This window comes from Corvus moneduloides, chromosome 25, assembly GCF_009650955.1.
Source record: "Corvus moneduloides isolate bCorMon1 chromosome 25, bCorMon1.pri, whole genome shotgun sequence".
Taxonomy (NCBI): Eukaryota; Metazoa; Chordata; class Aves; order Passeriformes; family Corvidae; genus Corvus; species Corvus moneduloides.
Genome location: NC_045500.1, coordinates 1475766 through 1498821, shown reverse-complemented (window position 1 = coordinate 1498821; position 23056 = coordinate 1475766). Strand labels below are relative to the sequence as shown.

Below are 23056 nucleotides of genomic sequence, written 5' to 3'. Positions count from 1 at the left end.
CCGCCCCGCCCTTCCATTGGCTCGCAGCGGAAGAGGCGGGGCCGGGCGTGGGAACGCAGCGGTGGTCTCGCGGGGCTTTGCGAGGCTATAAAAGGCGCGGGCGCATGCGTGGCGCAGTGGCGGGCTGGGAGGCGGCGCTGAGGGGGCTCTTCTGCTCGGGCTGCGGCTGCTCTGGGCCTGGCGGTGTCTCTGTGCCCCCCTACCCCTCAGGGGCCTTTCTTCCGCCAGCTGCCGCTGCCTGGGTTCGTGTGTGTGCGACCGTGTCTCCAGCCCTGTGAGGTACAAACCGTGCCTGTGCCTGGACGGTCGCTATGATGCCTTCAAGCATCTGTGTGGCGGAATTTGGGTGGACTTAGAGCTTTCCAGGAGAAAAATTATTCTGTGTTTTCTGGGTAGCTGCGCGTTGTTTGTACTGACACCGTCATGAAACATTCGTAGTGTTTTTAGGGACAAAATTAGCCTTATTTTCTCACACGAGCCCCCTTTGTTTGACCCTGCCTTGCAGCACCCAGTCTTCACCGTTTCTGAATTCCACAGGCAAGCCTGTAAAGCACAGGCTCTTGGTGATGACCAGCCTGAAACTGCTGCTGCTGGTGGGCCAAGGCACGCTGTGAATAGAGCTGTACCTGCTTAATTACTTCTTTAATAATGATTCTGTTACTGCTGAGGTAGGGTGGAGGGCGATCTAGAGGGTGCTGCTTCTTGGCGTCAAGGATTTGTGAGTTCACCCTTGCTCAGCTCCCCTCTCTGGGGCAGCTCTGGGGTGACTCAGCCTCCTCTGGGTCCCGCCCGAGGGCGGGGAGTTGGTTTTTGGGGTGGTGGCAGCAGTGCCGGGGCGGGGAATAATGCAAAATGCGTCCCAGTGGGATGAGCGGTGCTGGGCCCATGACTCGCGGTAGCTTGTGGGTCCCTGTGGGGCTCAGCACCACTCGGCCTTGGGCTTTTTCCTTTGGGATTTGGCCACCAAGAGGCCAACTGGTGTCCCTTTTTTGGTGGAGAGAAAGGCAGCCGAGGTGGTGACAGGCGGTGGGGAGGAGCACAGTGTCTCTCAGCGAATTCATTGCATTTTTGGGCACAGGCTGCCCAGGTTCCTCTGGCTCTCAGCGCTGTGTTTGAGGATGGGCTGGTTGCTCCTGCACCCTCAAGGTGCCTTCCAGGGCTGATAGATGGACTGGCTGAGGAAGTGCTTGAGGATGGGGCGGTGTTTATGGCAAGGGGTCAAAGCCATCAGCGAGCCCCCCCCATTTCACGTGGTTTTGTGCTGCTGTGCCTTGGTCCGTTGTTTTGCTGAAGGTGGTGGGTGAGTAGACATGCAAATACCTTGTGGAAGCCACAGCCAGGTGCTGGCATGGAGGGAACACTCAGTGTCCAGCCAGAGCTCTTCAAAGACCTGTGGGACACAGTGGTGGTGTGGGTTGGGGTCCCCAAAAGCCTGACAGGTGCTGGTGGGTGTTGGGGGATCTCCTGACCTTCAGCCCTCCTTCCCAGGAGACTTGAAGGTCCTTGGGGGTGAGGAAATAAACAGCAGTGTGCTGAGCAAGGAGGTGGATTCAGCCCTGGGGCACAGCTGGGTCATGGTGGCATTGATGGAGTGTCTTGAGTGGCTCTGGCATGGGGTGTTGAGGTTAAATGGGCTGGGGGGACATTTTTGGGGGTCAGAGGACATGGGACTTTTCCCTGATGGAAATTAGGCATCGGAAGGTTTGAGGATGATGAGGAGATGAAGGCAGTGCCAGTTGCTGGCCACTGCCAGCAGCACCAGAGGAATGAGACCTGGGAAAGGAGAAATACAGGGGGGATTTTGGGATGAAAATATTATGTGCTTGGTAAATGTAACTCATAAAATAAGTGTGAGTGGCAAACGTGGACCTGTCTGTATTAGTTAGGAAACCAGGGAAGGAAACAGATCTGGGTGCTGGTGAGGGCTGGGCACTGACACCCGGGCAGTGACGGCGTGTGGCGGATGTGGGAGGGAGGCCCTTGGGAGGACTTGGCTTCCCCTCCCTGCAGTCCTGGCCCCTTTACCCTGCCTGTGCTTTCACATTTCCTGGCAGAGGCTGGAGCTGCTGGCAGCTGGGGGCACCTGGGCGTGTTCAGGGAGCTGTACCTGGGGAAGCAGGTGGGTGCCCTGTCCTCATTTCCATGCCAGGGCAGCTTCACTGGGAACCGCTCCTGGATGTGGAAGCTGCCCAGATGGATCAGCCTCACCATTCACTGCAGATCCCATTAGACTCCAGAGTGAACACATTGTCCTTTCCCACCTAGGTAATCCCAGAAGATCTTTCTTTGCCAAACCCAGGGGCTGATGCATCCCGTTCCCTGCTCCAGTGCCAGACTCCTGCATTCCAGGTGAGCATCTCCCAAACTTTGTCCACACTCATTGTTCCAGTCACACTTGAGCTTTTGGCTGAAGTTGGGCACTATGGTTTCCGTGGGCGTGCCGGGGTTTTGCTGGCATTTCCTGCAGTCCTGTGCTGTTTTTGAAGTAGGGGAAAGGCTTCAGCATGACTTGGGTGGTTTCATTTCGGAAGGGGTGATGCTAGCAGTGGAAAACAGCAGCTGTTTCCCATGCTGCTGCTCCTGGGTGTCCGCAGAAAGTGTCTGGGCTCCCTAAACCATGCTGGGAGCACAGTGCTGAGGCATGGGATGGCATGAGCTGGCAGGGAACAGACAGGAATGCCAGGGCACGCAGCACCAAGGATTCACAGCTCATCACCCGCGCTGCCTTTGGTTTGCCAGCACCCAGTCCATCCCTGGTGATCCCAGCTGATTCCCACTTCTCCTCTCCACAGGATCCTTTCCCCACTGATGGGAATGAGGGTTTCTCCTCCCCACTATCTCTTGGCCTCGCTTGCTGCAGGTGTGTATCTCCAGTGGAGAGAGCCAGTAACAGGTAAATGTCCCTTCCCAGCACATTTTGGGAAGGCAGATGTGGAAAACTCTGCTGGGGGTGATTTTGGGGCTGTAAGAGAGCACCCCAGAGGTGCCGGTCCCTGGAATAGACCACGCTGAGCTCCTGGGGCTGAGACCTGCCATGAAGTTCTTGCTTTCAGTTTTTTTTATCCCTCTTTTCTGCTCTCAGGAGAGGTGTCCCGCGGGCAATCGGTGGCTGAGCAGCGTGCTGCCCACTATGGCTGGTGAGTCCTCTCCCTCATGGCATCCCCTCCCCAACAGAACATGAGGGTGCCCATGAGCTGCTCCTCACGATGCCACAGCATTCGGCTGTTGGTGGCACCTCAGGGTTTAGGGACCCAGGGTGGTTTTGGGGGTCAAGGTGACATCCCACCCACCCCTTTCCATCTGGGGGCATCTTGCTGATCGAATGATGCTGTGCTTGGGAAGTCCAGGGGGTGCTGAACCCCCCAAAACTCACTGTGGCCTCACTCTGCAGGTTGGTTTAGGCGGCTCCTGCACAAGCCCAAGCCCAGCTCAGTGGAAAGCCTCAAGTCCAGCCACTCTGCTTCATCCTCACCTTCCTCCTCCTCATCCTCTGCCAAGAGCTCCAGCTCTTCCAGCGTGAGCTTGGCCACCAGCTCCATCTCCCTGTCGCCTGTGTCAGCACCGGACATCAGCGCCTCGGACAGCCCCCGGTGGGACAAGAGCTATGACGTCTGCATCTGCCACAGTGAGGGGGACGTGGAGCTGGTGGAGGAGCTGGTGTCCTACCTGGAGGGCCAACCTGAGAGCTTCCGTTGCTTCCTGCAGCTGCGGGATGCGGTGGCGGGCAGCGCGATGGTGACAGAGCTGTGTGACGCCGTGCAGAACAGCCACTGCTGGGTCATGCTCATAACCCCCGGCTTCCTGCAGGACCCCTGGTGCAGGTACCAGATGCACCAGGCCTTGGCTGAGGCTCCGATGGCCAACGGACGCACCATCCCAGTGCTGAAGGACGTGGATCGCAAGGATTATCCGAGGGAGCTGCGGAACATCTACTACATCTACATGGCGCTGAAGGAGAAAAGCTTCAGGCAGATCAGAGACACTGTCATGCGCTGTGAGTATCCTGTGGGATGCTGATGAACTGTCACTCTCTTGGGGTGAGGACCATGGGAAGGCACTGGATTCCATACATTTATTTCAACAGTTGATTTAAATTGGTTGATTAAATTGGTTGCTAATGGAGCTCATCTGCTGTCTCTGCAGACCTCCAGGATCTGTGCCGGAGCTCCACAAAAAGGATGGAGTAGTGCTGGGAGCAGGCAGATGCATCCCCGTGGGCATCATGCAGCTGTCGCCTTTGGATCTGGGTGTTGGCACGTCTCATTGGACCTCGAGGTCAAACCTGAGCTGCTCAGACCAGACCTGGGAGCCAAGGATGGGGAGTTCCCCACTTCCATGAGGGACAGTGGACCAGAGCCCGCCATGTCCCAGTGGCCAAAATCTCCTCAGCAGGGATAGGGACATCCATCATACAAACACTAAGGTCTGACATCGGGTGGGTGTTGGGGTCACCAGAGCTCCTTACTGTGCTGGTGTTCTCTGTCCTGAGGGCTCTGGGATCCCCACTAAGCTGACAAGGTGCCTGCTGGGCTGTGGGCAGGACAAGACGAGGCAGGCAATGACTTTTCACGGAATCGTTGCGACTACGAAAATGCAGAAGTTTTAAATTTTGGTGGTTTTCCGTATTTTTGTTCTCAATCCCGGTTCGGGCGGTTTGTGGGAAAAGGAGCCGAGCCGCCAGGGGGCGCGGTTCCCCAGCGCTCCCCGAGGCGCCGCGCGTGCGCAGTGCAGGGGCGGGCGCGAACCATGGCGGAGGGCCCGCAGCCGAAGAGAAAGCGGGAGGAGGAGGAGGAGGAGAAAAATGGCGGGGCCGCCGCTCCAGGCGGGGCCGCCGCCGCCTTCACGCTGTCGGACCTGCGGGTGCGGCGCGTCCTGCGGGAGTCGGCGAGGGACAAAGTCGTGTTCCTGCACGCGGAGGTACCGGGGAGTGGGGGGGGGGGCGGTCGCGCCTGCCGCCATTTTCCGCCGCTGAGGGCTTGGCCCCGCCCCCGGCGCCGCGCTCCGGGAAAGCCACGCCCCCCGGCGCCGCGGGTCCCGGTCACCCTCCGGTCATCCCGTCCCGACCGGCTTTTCCAGCCTGGCGCTGCCCAAACCAGGCCAAGGAGGCGGCTGGAGACCTTATTGCAACCCTCTTTCTTGTTCGTATAATTTGGTGGTTTTGGATTCAAGCAAGCTGTTCGTGCTTGGTAGGTAGAGTGGCACTGGATTGCCAGCAGCACGCCGACTTTGGGACTGTAAAACAGCCATTACAGGAAAATTTGTAGTAGCTCTTGGGATTGTCTGTACATGGCGTGGGAAGCATGCAGCTGCCTCTGCTCCTGTCTCCTGAAGATGTGCATCCTAGCAGGAGATGAGGATTGGGAAGTCCCAGGCTGCTTCTTTGGTCTCGAGGCAGTGGGTTGCTGCAGTAGCTGAGTTGGGTACAGACCTGCTCTGTCCTGTGAGCCTGACAGGGTTGGGAGCCCCAGGTGAGCCCTGTTGCTCTCCGCAGGTGGTGTGGTGAGACCTCACCTGGGTCTTGTACAGACAGGAGTGATGTTGGGGGATGTTTCACACCCAGCACTGCCCAAAACCAGGACGCTGAGGCCACGGGATCGGGGGCTGTGGTTCCTTGGAGCAGGGCAGCAGTAAGTGCCTCCTGCCCCAGAACTTGCTCCTTGACTATGATGCAAATCCCTACGCCTTCCTCTGCTCTCTTTCTGGGAAGTGTCAGAGATGAAATTGGTGCTATGGGTCAGCAGGAAACCTGGAGCATCCGGGGAGGTGCACATGGACTGAGTCATTGCTCACATCCCCCGCTCCCCCAAAAACCACCTTTGTTCCTTGGTGGGGAGCAAATTCCTGCTGTACTTCCGGGCAAATGTGTGGTTTATTTTTGGAAGGGTGTCTGGCCTGCAAGGGGGTTTGGGCACGAGGACCAGGGTGCTACGAGGTGTCTGCCGTGATCCCTGACTTCTAGCACCCATCTGTGTTTGCTGATGACTTTATCCATTCCTTTTCCAGAAGATTGGCCTCTCTGGAGAGGGCACAGATGCTGTAGTCATCCTGGAAAAGACTCCTTTCCAGGAGGAGAAGATCCCAGACCTGCTGAAGAAGCCCATGAACGCAGAGCTGCAGATGCACAATGACATTTACTGCACGTTCTACCTGAGCCCTCCCCCGGAGCTGAGTGGTGAGTGCCCTCAGCCCCGCTCAGGGATCCTGGGAGGGCAGCTGGGATGCCAGGATATGGTTCCTGCCCACTCCAGAGGGGAGGATGCAGTGAGATGGGCAAGTGCCACTGCTGGACCTGGCTGCACTACCCCGGTTGTGGTTTGGTGACAGCAGCACACCTGGCCCAGGTGGGGAGGTCAGTGGGTTGTTCCGCACTGAAGGCAATGTCTTATCCCAAGGCTCTCAATGCTGTCCTGTTTTATGCCCTTTTCCCATGCCATGGACATGTGGCTCAGCTGATGAGGCACTGAATGGCCATGGCTTGATGACCTTGGTGTGAAGGTGCAGAAAGGCTCAGGGGTGTGAGGGCTCTCTGGGTGTTTGTCAGTGCTCTTACTTGGGTAAGAGCTGTCTCCTTCCAGAATGTTTCTCTTGAAAACAGTCTGCAGGGCACATGCAGCTGCTTCTCATCCCAGGGTGGCATCTCATGGGCTTTTTTGTCACCTGCTAAGGACAGGCAGCTTGTGTTTGGGGGAGAGTTTGAATGCTGGGGGAGATGAGCCCCATCTCCCTGCTGATTTCACACATCTGTGTGTTGTAAAACTCTGTTAATAAACCAAGTATGACAAGGACAGATGGGCAGGTTGGGGAACTGCAGTGGAAGGTTCTTGCCCTGCAGAGGGGACTCTGGTCCCAGTGGAAAGGTGTCCTGCCATGGTGGTGCTCTCCAGCTGCCACTGGAAAGCAGGGCTGGTCTTTGGGCCCTTCAGTTTAATCACAGAGTCCCAGGCTGTTTTGGGTTGGAAGGGACCCTAAAGCTCGTCTTGTTCCAACCCCCTGCCATGGGCAATGACACGTCCACTATCCCAGGTTGCTCCAAGCCCCATCCAGCCTGGCCTTGGACACCTCCAGGGATCCAGGGGCAGCCACAGCTTCTCTGGGCACCCTGTGCCAGGGCCTGCCCACCCTCACAGTGAACAATTCCTTCCCAGTATCCCATCTAACCCTGCCCTTTGGCAGTGTGAAGCCATTCCTCCTTGTCCTGTCCCTCCAGACCCTTGTCCCATGTCCCTCTCCATCTCTCTTGGAGGCCCTTTAGACACTGGAAGTGGCTCTGAGTTCTCTCCAGGCCTTTCTCTTCTCCAGGTGAACACCCCCAGCTCTCCCAGCCTGGCTTCAGAGCAGAGCTGCTCCAATGCTCAGCATCTCCGTGACCTCCTCTGACTTGCTCCAGTGGTGCCATGTTCTGCCTGTGCTGAGAACCTCAGAGCTGGAGGCAGCTCTCCAGGTGGGGGCTCACCTGAGTGGAGCAGAACCACCTTCCACAATTAATTCCGCATGAATGCTGGTATATGTTTAAATTCTGGAAATGCAGTGATAAGTTCCATGTCAACGCTTCCATAAACACAATAGCAGCTAAACAGGTTTAATAGAGTCAAAATTAATCTGAGTGCCTTAAGTAAGATGTTGTTGCAGTCTCAAGTTAAATTTGCAGGATATTTGATGTGCCTTCCCAAAAATGCTCTTGTTTTAGCTCTGTTCCCAGGGTGTAGGAGGAAGTACTGTCTGGATTTGTGAGCTTGAGTTGTGCAAAATTCCTTTTCTCCTGTGAAGGACTTAAAATTAAAGGTTTTGTTGTTACAGTGAGCTTCAGTCTGAGGAAAACACTGGGCACGGGCATTGTTGGAAGACATTAAAGCTCCTCTTTCTTAGCTGGGAAAGCTCGTGCTTGGGCACCTGCTGTATTCCAGCCTGGCGGGAGTTGCAGTGATTCCCACGAGGTGGCATTGCAAGACTGAAATCCCCTGGGCTGTGCCCAGCTCAGCTGTGCCGGCCTTTGCCTTCCTTGCAGCACTTTGCTGCAGCGCTGTGTGACTCCACATTACTCTGAGAACAGAATTCCGTATTTTATTTAAGGTTTATGCGAGGTGCAAAACCCCTCCTGCGTGTTTGAATGGGGAAGAAGCCTCTGGCTTTCTCCTGCCAAGCTTTATCTTTTTAATGACTTTTAAATCTGACTTTAAAAGGTAAGTTTTTGCTGTGATATTACCCAGTGGTGCATCTTTGTTTCCCCCCTCTCCTTGGCACCCCTCATCTCGCTCTGGATGCTGAGCAGCCCCAAGCAGGAGATCAGGAGGGGGCTGTAGACCCTGGAGCTGCTGTCCAGGATTCCCGAGTTGGAGTGGAGAGCAAGGAGGCTTCTTCTTTTGAAGCACTTAGCAGCAAATAGCTGTTCAGCGGGCACATTGCATGAGCTGCTGGTGGGCAGCTGGGCTGGCACCGGGGAAACAGCCGTGTGTGTCAGGAGAGGAAGGAAATTACCCTGAGTCACGGCCCAAGGACGTAATTGATATGAGGAATGTAGCTTAAAAACCTAAACAGGAGGAATTGCCTGTAAAGCTGCAGTCAAGGTTTGACTGATCTGGGGTGTTGAGTGATAATGTGGAGACTCAGGGAGCCCTTGCACAGGGTCTTGTTGGCCCCTTGGTTGCAGGGTTGGACTTACAGGGTTTTATCTCCTGGTCCTTGCAAGTTTACACTTGGGTATAAGATACAGTAAAATATCTTGTAGAAAAGGCTAGACTTTGGTGTTAAGCAGTTCATGGAACAGTCCTGTGGTATGTGATGAAGGAATTCACCTGGGGGATTTCACAGCACGCTGGGCAGTTGAGCCCTGCCACTCTCACCCTCTTACTTTCTGAGGTAAGACAGACCTTGAGACAGAGGAAGCGGTGACTGCGGGTGACTTGTGCTGATGCCGTGAGGAGCTGCCTCCAGAGGGTGTTTCTCAATGCTGCCTCTGTGCTCCCAAGCCCGTGGGGCTCTTCATTCAGCTGGAGTATCTTACAGCTGGAAGTGGACACTTCCTGCGCTCTTTCCCCACCTCTGCATTGAAGAGAGTCGGGTGCCGCTCCCTCTGCGCAGTCAAGCCGGCACAGGCCCCGTGTGATGATGACTTGTTTGTGTGGTGACACAGGGAAAGGGGGGCCAAACAAAAGGGAAAGGGAGGCCAAAGCATGTTACTTGAGCAAATGACTCTGCTTTGACCTCAGAAAAGACATTTCACTGTGATGAGATTTTTAGATTTGGGAGCACACTGGAGTGAAGGCAGCACCAGATGAGTCTTACTCATCTCATTGATTTTAATGCACCTGTCAAGGCTAAAATGGGAAATAACTTTTGCAAACAAGCCAGTAATGATCAGAGTTTCTCTGAAGGGCAACCCAAACCCCTGGAGTAAGGAGAGGGGACTTTGTGAATTTGTGGGGAGTAGTGTGTCGGAGCTGATGTGACTGTGCTGGTAGCAGAGGCAAGCATGTGTAACTTATTTTAAGGCCACTTTCTGGATGTTGTCTTGATTTAAGAGGCAGCTTCAGCCTAGATGTGAGAGGAATCTCCAGCCTTGGCTTTCCCCTGCAGGGAGGGCAAAGGCTGATTTTACAGAAAGGGAAACACCTTCCTTGTGCCAAAGGTTGGATTGCAAAAGGCAGATGGTTCAATATCCATGTTCCCTGATAACATCCAGTTCCTCACACCCATTTGCCAAGGAGAGCTTGATGTTTATGGCAAAAAGCAGCCTCTTCATGCCTGGCTGCTGTGGGACTATGCTTCTCCAAAGCTCTGCTGGTGTGATTTAAAGGCTCTTATCAGTCCTCTAAGGAGTCTTTGCTCCTTGGCTGCAGGCTGAAGCTTATTAGAAACATCTTAAAACAAGCACAATGGGAGAAGCTCTGGCTCCATGGCTCCAACATGGGGTGGAGAAATTGTGGGAAAAATGAGAGCGTGTGGAAGGAAAGTTTTCAGTCATGCAGGAAGCAATCCATGTCTCAAAAAGAGTCTGGTTTCAGGCAGCGAGGAGCTGGAGAAACATGCAGGAGCTGCAGTGGGAAGGCTGGTTCTTCTCCCTGCGTTTCTGTGCTCTGGCTGCCTCTGGGGTTTGCCCAGCCAAGAAAACTTCCTGCATTTGCACTTAAATAAAAAGCTTGAGCCTGAAGCTGTGGGAGCATGTGGGGTGGTTTGGAGGATGGTGGGGAGGTGTCGTTGTGCTTTGCTCTGTGTTTTGCAGCGGTGGTAAACTGCAACTTTCCTCTTTGCAGTCCCTGTTGCAGCTAAAGTCCACTGAGCCCCCCAAGTCCTCCTGGGATAAGCCCCAGGGGCCTGGCAGCATGCTTGGCTTGCCCTGGCATGTGCTGGCCTTGGAGACTGTGAGCTCTTGCAGGCTTTATCCTTTGCAGCTTTAATTCATTCACTAAAGAGAGCCCCAGCTGTCTGGGACAAAGCCATGGGTGTACCTGGCTGGGGTTCGGTTGGAATCCGGTGTTCCCGTGTGATCCTTGTGCAGTTGTGATCCTAAAACCAAACAAACTGTTTGCAGCAGGGGAGTTGTGTGTTAGTATATTTAATTATATATTTAGTTAGGGCTGCGTCCAAGGCACTGTCTTCCCACCTAATGATGGGAAGACAGCCCAGAGCAGGATGCAGCAGGAACAAGGCTTGGAGAGGGAAAAGAAACCTGCAAGAGTGCAAATATTGACATATCTGTTGTTCCGCGGCCTTGGCACTTTCCTGCACCTGATGGTCAGGTTGATTAGGGAGGTTATAAACCAAAGCTCAGCTTCCTGCTAGCAAAGAGAGGAAAAAGCACTCCTGCCCAAAAGGAGAAATAGGTTGTGCCTGCCCTGTGTGCTTCTCCTGGCTCCCTGGCAGGGTTAAATCTGTCTAAAACAGTCTGGCAGTAGGTGTTAATACTGCAGTGGGGTGGAAGAAGAGAGTGTGAGGCCTCTCCTCACTGATGTGCTGAGCTGGAGGGGGATTTTGGCAGAGCCTGGGGACAGTGCGGCACAGAAGATGAGGCGTCATTAGTGAGCTCAGAGTGTCCTTTCCTACATGCACGAGCTCTCTCTGCTCATGTTTTGTCCTCTCCTCCTGGAAACAGCAGCTTACAGCCCTTTTTCCCTTAAGTTCCTCAAATGGTAGTTGATTTTTCTTGTGTCTTTGATTGTGTTTTCCTCTCTTGTTTTTAGCAGGAGAGGGGAGAAGTGTGTGTATCTGGTCAATCTGAGCCTCCTTTTCTCCTGGGCACTTTCCCAGTACTGTGGTGCTTCCCCTCAAATGCCCCTCGTAGAGTGACCAGCCTGGACAGATGTTCTCTGCCTCCTGCTCATCCAGCTTCCTTTAGTTAAACCTCCTGGCTTTTTATAACCTCCAGTTAGTTGATGGTCAGTCCTCTCTTCCAGAACAAACCGCAGATGCTCCGTGGTGGCCTCGGGCCGGTGTTCAGGAACAGCCTGGCTGCTGTGACTCACATGTGAGCAGAGACAATCCCTGATGCTTCAGCCAGCTTAGAAACCCACATCACGTGTCCAGCAGTTCCGTACCCCAGTTTCCAGGCCAGGGCAGGTTTTGGGTGCCCCACGGCCTACGTGCTGCTCTGGTGCACACGGAGCCTGTCAGGAGCAGACTTGGAAACCGGAGTGTGGCCATGTGCCAGTGCTGGAAAGATTTCGGGGTGAGCCTGGTCTCGCTGTGGATGTTTCCTGCAGCCGAGCCCAGGCTCAGCTGTGACTTTGCATCCTGTGTGTGGCTCCTAAGGACTGTCAGGCTCTGAGCAGGTATCAAACAGCCTCTCTGGCTGCAGTGATTGATGCTAATTAGCATCGCTGGGACATTTTGGGGTTGATGAGACCTTCAGAAGGGAAATAATCGTAAGTGAACCACAGCCTCTCCCCTGCCTCGTCTTCCAAACATCTGCTCAGCTGCAGCTGCACATGAAGGAGTTCTATGATCTCTCATTTAAAGCACCCTGAGTTCTCTCCCCACCATGAGGAGCCACCCCCAAATTGGGGAGGTGCCAGGGAAGCCATTATGGGTCCCCTGCACCCCCACGCACTGTGGTTATCACCACCCAGCACTGAGGGGCTTCTGCTGCAGACCTTGCTCTATTTTTGGGGTATAAAATCAAATTGTGGAAGTTTCAGCCTGAGGCTGGCTGTGGTATTTTATCTTTTGCTTTTTTTGTTTTCTCCCCAGTGCTTTGCTGATCTTTTTAAGTGAGGAGAGCTACAGCCTTGTCTTTTTTTCTTTGGTATTACATCATCCTGCTAGAAGTGCTAATTGAGTCCTGGAAAACAATCTTGTTTGAACATGTGTATGGTGGGAATCAGACCAGACTGCCCTTGTGGTTTGCATTTTCATATTTCATGTTACCAGCATTTTCCTGTGGATTTCATTAAGCTGGGTTTGGCATGGAATGAAAAGGCAGAGTCTCTCAGATTGTGCAGTGCTGACCTTAAAAAAACAGAAAGCAGAAAACTAAAAAAGACTGAGACCATCCTAAATCCTGGCTCTGGGAACAAATAGGTGTTTGTATTCAGAGTCTAGCTAGCCTATATACAAGCTTAAGGCCTGAAGCACAACTTTGGTGCCCTGGTACTTGTGCAGCCCATGGTTTTCTGTGGCAGACCCTGGGCACAGCCTGCAGTGTTCGCAGTGCCCCGGCCACTCGCCTCAGTCTGGTCTGCCTGGGGTTTGCCCAGGCTTGTGGGGCTTTTCTCCTTCCTGCACTGATGTTCATAACAGCTCTGTGTCAGCTGGGAAGGCAGAGACACTCCTGTGCCCTTGGAGCACCTTGGAGTTGTGGCAGGCTCTGTATTGCACATCCAGTCTTGGCCAAAGAGGGATGTTTCCTGAGTGTTTTAGCCCTGTGGGTAGGATTTACTGCTGCCGACATCAGAGCTGCCAGGTTGACAAGGTGAGCACTTGCATCCTGTTTAATGCCACAGAAATTGCACGGCAATGTTCTGATCTCGAGGCAAACAGAAAATGGTTTTTTTGCCAGGGTAAATGGTGAAATGCTTTTTGTGGGCATGGGGTCACTCAGCCCTCTTCTCTCGGCTCATCTTGAGCTGTGTTGACCTACCAGCTCACATTGTTTGCTCTGGATCTGTCCCTGTGCCCTTGGCTTCTTTGCCTCCTGCACTTGGGGCTTGAGGCCAAGCACTCTGACTGAGCTCTGGGAAGGAGCTGCTCCTTGGAGTTCATCTGGGTTTGTGGCTGGATGATGTAGCTGGGTGCGTCCTGTGAGCTTTGGATTTAAGTGTGAAGAAGATGTGTCCCTGTCCCTGGGGTCGTGTTTCTGTCCTGGTTGTTGACTGCACATGAACACTGCCCTGGGAGCCCCACCTCTGCCCCAATGTTGCTAATAGGCCTGAAAGAGCGAGTGTGGAAAAACTCAGACAGCAAACTCCTCCACCTGAGCTGGAAAGACAGGCCATGGCTGTGCTGTTGGCTTTTTCTTCCTCCAGAAAAGCAGCAGCAGCACGGGAGGTTAAAGCACTTGTTTGCTTTCTATGTCCATTCTCCCTCACCCTCTCTTTGAAATGTCTTAGTGTGGCATTTTTTGGAAGGGCAGACAGATTTGTTGGGGACTGAAAGAAGCAATGTGGGTGGTAACTCAGCTGATGTGTTTGTTCCTAGAGATCAAAGCCACGGTGGTTTACCCTGCCACGGAGAAACACATCCAGAAATACCTCCGGCAGGAAGTACACCTCATCCGTGAAACCTGGGAGGATTACAAGAACATAACCCTGCCCTTCATCCAGTCCCAGAGCTTCAGCATCCAGGTACGGGTACCAGCCCCTCTCCTGCAGACACGGACATCTTTGGTCTCCTCTGTCAAAACACTGTGCTGTCAGAAGTCTCCTCTGAAGCCTTGGCTGGAGAGTTGGGAGTGTTCTGCCCCATCTCCCTGCTGGTTGTGTTGTCAGCTCCATGGTGCTGTCCCCTCCTACTTGGTTGGCTGGGACATCCTTTTCCATCTTTGTAGAAAAACATTTGCCTTGGAGCTGTACTCCAAGATGCCTTTCCCAAGGTTTCTGGAGGAACTCTTGACTTTTTTTCTCCTGTCCAGGGGTGGCTTCCTGGGTGTTGGTGCTGTTCAGTGGGCTTCTTAGGAGTCTCTGGGTTGCTGTAGAAATGGAAAAGCACTGATTCCTGCATCACAACTCCTCCTGCCATGCCTCCTGCAGTTCAGCTCCTCAGTCTATATTCCATGTGGTGAAACTGTTGCTTTGTGTCCTACTTGCCCCAGGCAGCCCCAGCTTTTTCCTTGGTTTTATCCTTTTTTGACTGTTCCCCTCCCTTTCTCCTTTAGAGACCAAAGGAATACAAGTCTGTAGGGATTGATTCATGCCAGCCTTTGCAGAAGGGGGAATAAACCAAATCCTGGGGCTGCTGAGGCTCTCCATTAAGAATAATTTCCCAAAACTAACCAGGAGCCTTGGATGCCCCCCTCTTCCCCCATCTTTCCTGCTGCCTTAAACTGCAGCGTTTATTAGCTGGAGAAGGGCATGTGCATGTTTCCACCAGGCCACAGCCTGCATGGAATATTTTCTCTGTGCTTTTGCTCCCAAATCTCTTGAGTTTCCTGATGTAGCAGCTGCCTTCAGGAATTGCAGGAGCTCTCACTCTGCCTCTTCCCCCAAATGGTTGTGAGCTGATTTCAGTACATGGAAACGTTCCTGGTGACCATCAGGAGCATCTGCTGAGGAATCATGGTCAGCATGGTCAGTCCTTGACCTCTGGGATTAGATAATGCTGTTCCTTGTCTTTATCCAACTGGTTTTGCTGAGTGGAAGGGGAAATGTGAAGGGTGACAGAAATACCAGGAGACTACAGAGGCGTCTGTGTTTCCTGCTGGAGGATACAAAGTGTGGATGCTTTCAGGACAATGGTTTTATTGTGGTGCCAGTCCCTGGACATGTGTTCTGCTTGCTGGGCTTGTGCTGGGAGCAGCAGGAGCAGTCAGCCAAGGACCTACCCATCACGAGGCAGCCTTGGGTTTAAAGTTCAGCTCATCTGATCAGCGAACTTACTTAAGGCACTGATAGCTTGGCACTTGTGATCAGAGCAGGCATAAAAACCCCAGCAAAAGGCAAATATCCATTTTTTGCTGAGCTTCCTGCTGAAGTTTCCCTCAAACCAGCACACAGGGTTACAGAGCAGAGTGAGGTTGTGCTGTGCTTTCCAGAATCACTTGAAGAATCCAATCTCTAAGATGATGCTAAGAAGAAAAGAGCACTTTAAGCAAAAAATCCCAGACCAAGGGAAGAGAAGTTGTTTTTTCCCTCCAGATATATTCAGGTCAGTTGACAGTGATCCTAAGTGTTGATTAGATTAATTAAACTCTTGATGGACTTCCCCAGAAGTGTCTGGTGTGCACAGCACCGCCAGCCCAGCTCATTCGATGTATTTGTGAAATTGGCTGCACCTTCCCTACCTGCCTGGGGCAACCAGAATATTTCAGACCTATATTTAGTGGGGAAAAATGATGTTTCCAAACATTTTCAGCTTCCAAGCTTTAGCAATTTCCTGCTGCTTTGTGTTACCTTCAGGGACCTGGCTGAAGACTCCCTTGCCAGTCCAGTACTTAAGCTGGGCTTAACCCAGAGCATAATACGCATTTTGGAGGTGTAAAAAAGGGTGCTGGAGCTGAGGCTGGGAGCCAGGGGAGAGCAAAGATGCTTTTCTCTGGTCTTACTCTGTCACTTATCCCTGGTGTCTTCCATTTCCATAACTCTTCTCTGAATGGTGCTTTGCCTTGCAGGAGGAGCGCGGGGGGATAACCAGAGCAGGGATTACAGGCAGGCTGGAGGCTGGAACCTTAAGTATGGAAGAAGAAGAGTGGTGAGCTGTTTTCTAATCAGCCAGGGAGCCAAGAGACATGCATTGCCCAAATAAACACAGGCCTTTCGTATCCCTGGAGTGAGCTGCCAGCAGCCAGAGCCACATCCAACTCTGCTCCTTCCTCTTTGAATAAAGAACAAAATCAGCCAGTTTCCCTTCCCAGACTTGGTTGTAAAGATTTTGCTGCAGCTTGGGAGGTAAAAAAGGTGTAAACAGCCCCATGGTGTTGCAAGAGGAGTGTGCTGAGCCCCACAAGAGTTGGGTTCCGCTGCTTTTTACTGAAGTGCTCATAATATTCTGGAGTTTGTTGGATGTTGAAGTGTTTTATGGCTAATTAATTACAAATTATTTGATCTTCTTAAAATAAAATTGGCGTTTTTTTTATATATTCTAGTTACAGAGAACGTGCAGTAATCCATGAGCTTGGGCTAAATGCATCTGAGATGTTGGTTTTTTATTCTCTGCTGTTTTATAAATCACGTGTTTCTCTTTCAGTGGGTGTATAATATCCTGGAGAAAAAAGCTGAGGCTGATCGAATCGTCCATGAAAACCCAGATCCTTCCAATGGCTTTGTTCTGGTTCCAGATTTAAAGTGGAATCAGAACCAGGTTGGTTTGCTCCTCTAATGCTGCCTGTCTGAAGGTAACCCAGAGGAAATGTCCACTTCCAGACTCCTAAGAGCACCTTGAGAGTCTGAGTAGGTGCCTGTGTCCTTCTGTGCTCGCTGCTGTTAGTGATGACTTGCCAGGGCCCTTTGGCCACCACGGGGTGACTGGGGGTTCTGCACACCCGGGCTGTTCTCTCTGAGATGCATTTATTAGGTTCACTTTCACTTTTCTGTATCAGCCCAAATGTTGTCAGGATCTGTTTGAACCGAAATCCTGCGTATTTGTTCTGCTGAACTTGTCTGGGTTTTTTTTTTGGTTTTTTGTTTTGGTTTTTTTTTTTTTTTTGCAAGCCTTGACTTGAGGTGCAAACCAGGCAGCTGTGTTGTCCTTTGGTTGCTGCAATTAACTCTCCTCCACAGTGTTAAACAGATGGTTGTTGGCTCACGAGCAGCTGCTTTACCCCTTGTGGGAGTGGCCACTTGGTGAAAGTGATTTTTAAGACCAGGCTGTATTCCTAAATTGAGAATTATTCCTTGGGCTCCGCCTCCCTTTCACGCTGTAAGTTTGGGGAGGTGAAACTCCATAAACACACCCCTCTCTTGAAGCTGGTGGCGTCAAAAAAAGTCCCCATTGTGTTTCTGATCCTCATATGCTTCTGCAGGGGGCATGTGGGGAGACTTGCTGCATGATTAAGACTTAGAAATGGAAACTAAAACTTGAGAAAATGGGAACACAAGCCTGCTGGTGGGCAGCACCATCCTGGGTGTCTGTGCAGGGAGCAGCAGTTTGTGGTGCAGAGCTGAGTTGCCTCGGGGAGTCACTGCAGGGCAGTGTCTGCTCCCCGTGAATCCCTTGCACATCAGCTACTCCAAAAATCCCCTGTCATGTGGTGATGGGGTAACTAAGCTCGAATTTCCACTTGGTCACCAGAGGCACAACCTTCGTCCTGATGAGATTTTGCATGGGGATATGTGTCCAGCTTGCAGGATGTGCCCTCTTCACTGCTCTCCCAGTGGGGCAGTACTTAGGGATCCTAAAACATGCTGCATGTTGTCCCTTTCCTGGCTGTGAGCAAAGCCTCGGTGGAAATCCTTGAGTGCTGCAACCAAACTTTGCAGCTCACATCGGGATCGGGCTAAAATTGTAGATGGGCTAAAATTTGTGCTTTGGCTTTCTCCAGAGACCTGCTGCGTCCACATCTCCCAGCTGGCATGGTCAGGGCGTGCCTCAGTAGCAGGATTTGTTCTTTGGGGAGGTTTCCCCATGTTCCCATCGGCTCTTAGAATGCTGAACAGGATCTTCTGGACTTCTCCACAGCTGCACCCCAGTCATCCCTGGAGCTATCTGGGCCCTTTGCACTGCCGATCTCCTTCGCAGGCAGGCGAGACAGCATCCCAGGAATGGTTGTCAGCTCTGCCTTTGAGCCAAGGAATTTCTTCTTGGCTGTGGGTGGCACTGAGCCAGAGCTGATCCCGACAGCCCCAGGGCTGCCCAGGAGCACCAGTTCCTTCTGCCACATCCCACCTGGCAGGCAAGGCTGCCGATGGAATCAGGGAAGTGAGATGCAGCTCCCAGCAGGACTCTCAGAGCCCTCCCTCAGCAGTCCTTTCAGCAGCGTGGCCTCGAACTCCTTTAGTCCCTGGCCCACAAATCCTGTGAATTCACCTGCAGTTATTTCAGGCTAATGGATAGGGGGAGATTTTCTCTTTAGCACTGTGAAATCTGCCATCCTTCTGCATGCTGCTGCCCAACCTTGACAGTGGTTTGAGTTGGTTTCTTGGGGTGTTTAATTTTTTTTTAAAATTTTTTTGTGTGTTTTTTTTTCTTCCACAACTTTTGAGTTGGTTTCAAATCTGCAGGAGCCCTGAGGCATTGCCTGAAGCAATGCCTGGCATGACATCATTCCAGGCCTTTTTAGCAACAGGCTTATTTGTTTCAAACAGCAACATGCAGATGTTGTTCTAAGGAGAAGAGCTGTTTGCTTTTCCTCCCACCAGCCAGCCCGGAGCCAAAGAGCACAAGCTGATACACCATCTTTTTCTGGAGCTGTGCATGGGAATCAAATGGAACCATGAGCTGGCTGGCTGCAGGAACAGCTCTGTGCTTCAAGAGACCTGTGAAGGGTCCTGAGAGCATCCTTTGACACAAGTATCACTTTCCACAGAGCTGCATTGGGTTTCTCACAGCCCTGAAGAGATCAGCTGGGTCTCAGTATATCCAAACCCTTTGCTTTCCTATGTTTATGTTAGAAAGTCATTAACTGAGCTGAAGGAGACTGGGATTTTTATTTTTATTTTTTTAAAGTGTGATGACCCACAACTTTTTGTTTAACTTTGTGTTAAACATTATTAAATACTGTTAAACACTGAAAGTGCTGAGTGCTTTGGGGGAGGCCAAAGGTTTGTCTCAGAGCTGCTCAAGGGACACACTTTCACTGCCCTGGATTTGTACAGTGACCAGTTAGGTTTTGAAAATTGTTATTAACAGAACTGATGTGACTCAAAAGTGGCCAGCTGTTTGCACAGTGGAAAAGTAAAGAGCTTATCAATGGGAAAAATTTTCAGTTTTGGCAGCTGTGGTCCACTGTAAATCCTCGTCTGAGCATGCTGCAGGTCAACCATCATTGAGAAGCCTGTGGGGTGTGCATGGGGGGTGCTGGCAGACCCCAGGCTCCTGGCTGGGGCTTTGGTGACCCCACATATCTGAGTGGGTGCCTGCACATGGTCTCCAGCCTCAGTCACACAGAGAAGGCATGTTTGAGGTGCTCAGGGGTGTGTGAAGGTGGAAGAGCAGCACTGAGCACGGTGCTCACAGTATGAGAGGGCTGGTGACTCCATCTGCCTCTAAAGCTGAGAAGGTATTTGTGATCCCACTGTTAATGGATTGGGATGAGGCTGTTCTGGTCATTTCTGGACAAAACCCAGTTTCTCCAGCAATGATGCTTTGAGGTGCAGTGGGATTGTGGGTGAGCACATCCCACAGTGGGAAATTCAGCCCAGTGTGGGTGTTGAGGACAAGCATCCCTGTATGGCACAAGAATCCCTATATAACAGCCTGGGAAGCTGTGAATGGTGTGTCAGGTCCAAAGTGCTGCTGCCTCCACGTGGTCTTTCTGTGCCCTTTCATCCCCATGCTGTGTCTCTGCAGCTCGATGACCTGTACCTGATCGCCCTTGTGCATCGCCGGGAGATCAAGTCTCTGAGGGATCTCACGGCCGAGCACCTCCCGCTGCTGAGGAACGTCCTGCAGGAAGGGAAGGTGAGCGTGAGGCTGGTCCCATGCTGCTGTCCTGGCCAGGGAGAGCTCGGCTGCCTCTGCAAAGGCACTCCGTGGGTTTTCTGGCACAGCATCTGCCTGGGGGACCGCTCATCTGGAGATATTAAATCAAGAAACAGGGCTGTGTTTCCCTTTCTGGTTCCTGCTCTCCATCAGCACCTTCCCCAGATCATGCCACATCCAGGTGCTTTAGGGATGCTCCATACTTCCCGTGAGCACTGAGCTCCTCGTTTTAACAACCCCATCCCAACCCCTTGCCTGTTCTCACCGGCTGATGCGATTTTCCACAGGGTGTGTTTGGGAGATGGATGTGCAGTAGCTTCTCCTTCCTTCACTGCGTTAGAATTTGGAAAGTAATTGCACTGGGGAAAGTGGGAGATTAATTAAGAGATTAGCTGGGGAATTGCAGCGAGCGGAGCTGGCGTGCCGGAGTTCGCTGTTGCTGTTTATAGCTTTAATTACGCTGGCTGTTAACGGATCCCTGATACTTTACCAATGAGTTGGAGTGATAAGGGTGAAAGGGAAAATGATATGGGTAGATAGGACATCCCATCATGGAGAGATAAAAGTGGGGCAGCCGGGGGGACTCGCTCTGTCCCCGCAGAGGCTGAAATGGAGGGTGGGGAAGAGAGCTCTGGCCTTCCAAACTTCCCCCTCTCCCTTGCTGTGAGGAAGCAGAAATCCCTTTTACCTTTCCCTGTGCCTTTCCTGCCATGCAGGGATGCTCTTTTCCATCCATTCCGAGGTTTTGCCAGTCCTTAGCTCTCCGTTTCCCCTCCACAGGAGGCCATAGCGAAGCGCTTCGGCGTGCCCGGCTCCCAGCTGCGGATCTACCTGCACTACCAGCCCTCCTACCACCACCTGCACGTGCATTTCACTGCCCTGGGCTACGACGCGCCGGGCAGCTCCGTGGAGAGAGCCCATCTGCTGGCCGATGTCATCGACAACCTGGCCATGGACTCCACGTACTACCAGAAACGGGCTCTGACCTTCCCCCTGCGGGCTGACGAACCCCTGTTTAAGAAATTCCAGGAGGCAGGGAAAGTGTGAGGAGGCACAGAGGTGCTTTTGTATAATTTTTTTTTTTCTAATAAATACCCATTTTCGGGCTTTTTTTTCAAGGTTGTGTTCCTTTTATGTTTTTTTAACTCTGTTTTTGTACAAGATGGGGCTGATGATCCTTTGCTATGGAAACCGTGTTGTCTGTTCAAGTCCATTAAAAACAACATGGATTGAATAAACCCCTTTGAGTGTGCTGGATTTTACCTCTGACTGGGCACCTTTGGGATGCAGTGAGCAGAGGGGTTTGGGCAGGAGTGGCTGTGTGTATCCATCTTTTCCACCTGTCCCCACATGTCAGCCCAACCAGGGTAGCAGGTAGATGGAGAGGTCCAAAAAAACCCTGCTGATTTCAGAAAGCTTCATGTATTTCCTCCAGATTTACCCCTGGGAGTGGGATTGCAGCTTTCTTGAGCAGGGAGGGGTGCCTGTCTCCCAAAGAACTCCAGTGACTAACCCGAGTCCTCGCCCTTCCTGTCTGGCTGTGTGCAGACAAGCACTGTGTGCTGCCCGCTCCCCCATCACCCCTCTGCTGCTCCTTAATCATCTGTGTCTGAAACAGTCCCTTTCTGACAGAGGCTGCTTAAGGTTTTGCAAGGATTATGGGTTAAAGCCCCCCCCCCCCAAAAAAATAATCGCGCTCTTCCTTCTGCCAAGGTGGTGGCAGGACCGAAAAAGTGCCAGGACTTGGATTCAGTGATCCGTTGTGGTGGAAAACCCAATTTCTCTGGATGCAGGGAACTTGCTTGGCCACCCAGCCACTGGTTCCCTGGCAGCTTCTTCACCGAGCACCAGCCTCTGAAAACTTCATGAGTTCTTGGTGCCAAAAAGGGCTCTGGTTTCGGGTTGGTAACCAGGGATGTAATTGCAGGGATCATCTCTCTGGTACCCCTGTTCTTGCTCCTTTCCACACCCTGAGCTCTAAGAGGGGGTTTTTTTGCTGATGGGGGAAAACCCAGATGTTATTGATTTTTTTTTCCAGGCTGCTGGAGCTGGCTGGAGTGAAGTGGCATCACTGGAGCTGCCCTGGGGCTCTGCTCAGCTCATCCCATTTACAAATATTCAGGTCAGGCAGCTCCCTGATGCCTTTTAGCAGCAGGGAGAGGCAGAGCAGCTGGGTGCAGCCACCTTCCCTTATTTCTCTGCAGAAATTCCCATTTCCTGGGTTAATGGTTGGGCTTGATGATCTTAGAGGTATTTTCCAAATTGTTCTTGGAGTCTAGAAGTGCAATCCATAGCAAGAAAGCTGCAATGATCTGCGGTGGGAGCCTTTCCCTCTTGCTTCAGCTCCACCCACCTCCTGAGCAGAGCAGCTCAGGCCTGTTGATTTGGGGAGCTTTAGGATCTGGACACGGGCAGGGGGGTTGCTTGTCCCAGGGCTCTCCCCTTCCCTAGGTTTTAAATTGCTAAAAGACAGGGATGAATTTTTTTCTACACCAAAGCATTTTCTCTGCCAAGAGGGAGCTTGGTCTCCTTTGGTGAGGGAACATCCCAGTTTTATGTCTTCACCCAGGCCAGCCCAGGAACAGAGATGGTTAAACGACAGACAGGCCTCCCAGGAAGGCTCCCTGGTCCTCAGGTATTGAAAAAACACCCTCAGTCTTGAAAATAGACTCTCTGAAGGCTGTGACAGACGAGCAAGCAGCACATCTTCCACAGACCATCTGCCTGGCTCCTGCTGGAGGAGTCGTTTTCCTGGGAGACTGCACTGGAGAGCAGGGGGGTCCATGGAGCCTGGGATGGAGGCTGTCTCTGCCTGTCCCAAAAGAAGGGGTCAGGGGGAAGCATTCTGATGGATCTGGAGCCTTCAAAGGATTAACTGAGGTCCTGCAAAGCCAGATGGCATTCCCAGGCTGTGGCTTGAGGAAGGGTGAGCCCGAGGTGATCCAGGACAAACCCGGCTTGTGCTGGGCATGAATGGCCACATTCTTGTCCCTCTGGAGTAGATGCTGCAGGCCCGGCTGAGAACATCCCCTTCCTCCTTTCTGAATAGATCCTGCTCGCCTGGCTCCTGCTTTGGCCTCGTCACCCTTCTGGGAGCATTTTGGCTGTGGTGTGGTGGATGGCACAGCCTCTGCCCATGCCCAGTGGGGCAGGGCACCAGTCCTGTCCTGCACTGCGGTTTCCCAAACCCTTCTATCAGTGTGAGTTCCGAAGGGTGATGGCAGAGCTCGTTACAAATTCACTTCCCAAACAGCCAGCATTTCTTCCCCCTCTTTTCTTCTCCAAATTACTCAGCGCTCATCATGCTGAATTAATCCAACTGGCAATTTAT

General features: G+C 52.4%; 2 protein-coding genes across 6 annotated transcripts; both read left to right on the top strand.

The window, feature by feature from the left end:
* Nucleotides 1-99: 99 nt before the first annotated feature.
* On the top strand, nucleotides 100-4611 carry TIRAP (TIR domain containing adaptor protein). 5 transcript variants are annotated; one of them, XM_032133756.1, is made up of 7 exons: nucleotides 100-279; nucleotides 2055-2119; nucleotides 2266-2349; nucleotides 2793-2860; nucleotides 3083-3137; nucleotides 3392-3994; nucleotides 4144-4611. In XM_032133756.1, exons 5-7 carry the CDS (start codon nucleotides 3131-3133, stop codon nucleotides 4185-4187), a joined length of 654 nt encoding a protein of 217 aa, XP_031989647.1. In that variant the 5' UTR covers nucleotides 100-279; nucleotides 2055-2119; nucleotides 2266-2349; nucleotides 2793-2860; nucleotides 3083-3130; the 3' UTR covers nucleotides 4188-4611. The 5 variants fall into 5 exon arrangements, with proteins under 5 accessions (XP_031989647.1, XP_031989650.1, XP_031989649.1 ...); XM_032133758.1 differs by lacking the exon at nucleotides 100-279 and adding an exon at nucleotides 287-1300; XM_032133759.1 differs by lacking the exon at nucleotides 2055-2119 and having other exon boundaries at nucleotides 102-279.
* Nucleotides 4612-4675: 64 nt separating this feature from the next.
* On the top strand, nucleotides 4676-20963 carry DCPS (decapping enzyme, scavenger). Its single transcript, XM_032133761.1, has 6 exons — nucleotides 4676-4917; nucleotides 6004-6172; nucleotides 13630-13775; nucleotides 16333-16446; nucleotides 19594-19704; nucleotides 20506-20963. Exons 1-6 carry the CDS (start codon nucleotides 4747-4749, stop codon nucleotides 20770-20772), a joined length of 978 nt encoding a protein of 325 aa, XP_031989652.1. The 5' UTR covers nucleotides 4676-4746; the 3' UTR covers nucleotides 20773-20963.
* Nucleotides 20964-23056: the final 2093 nt, after the last annotated feature.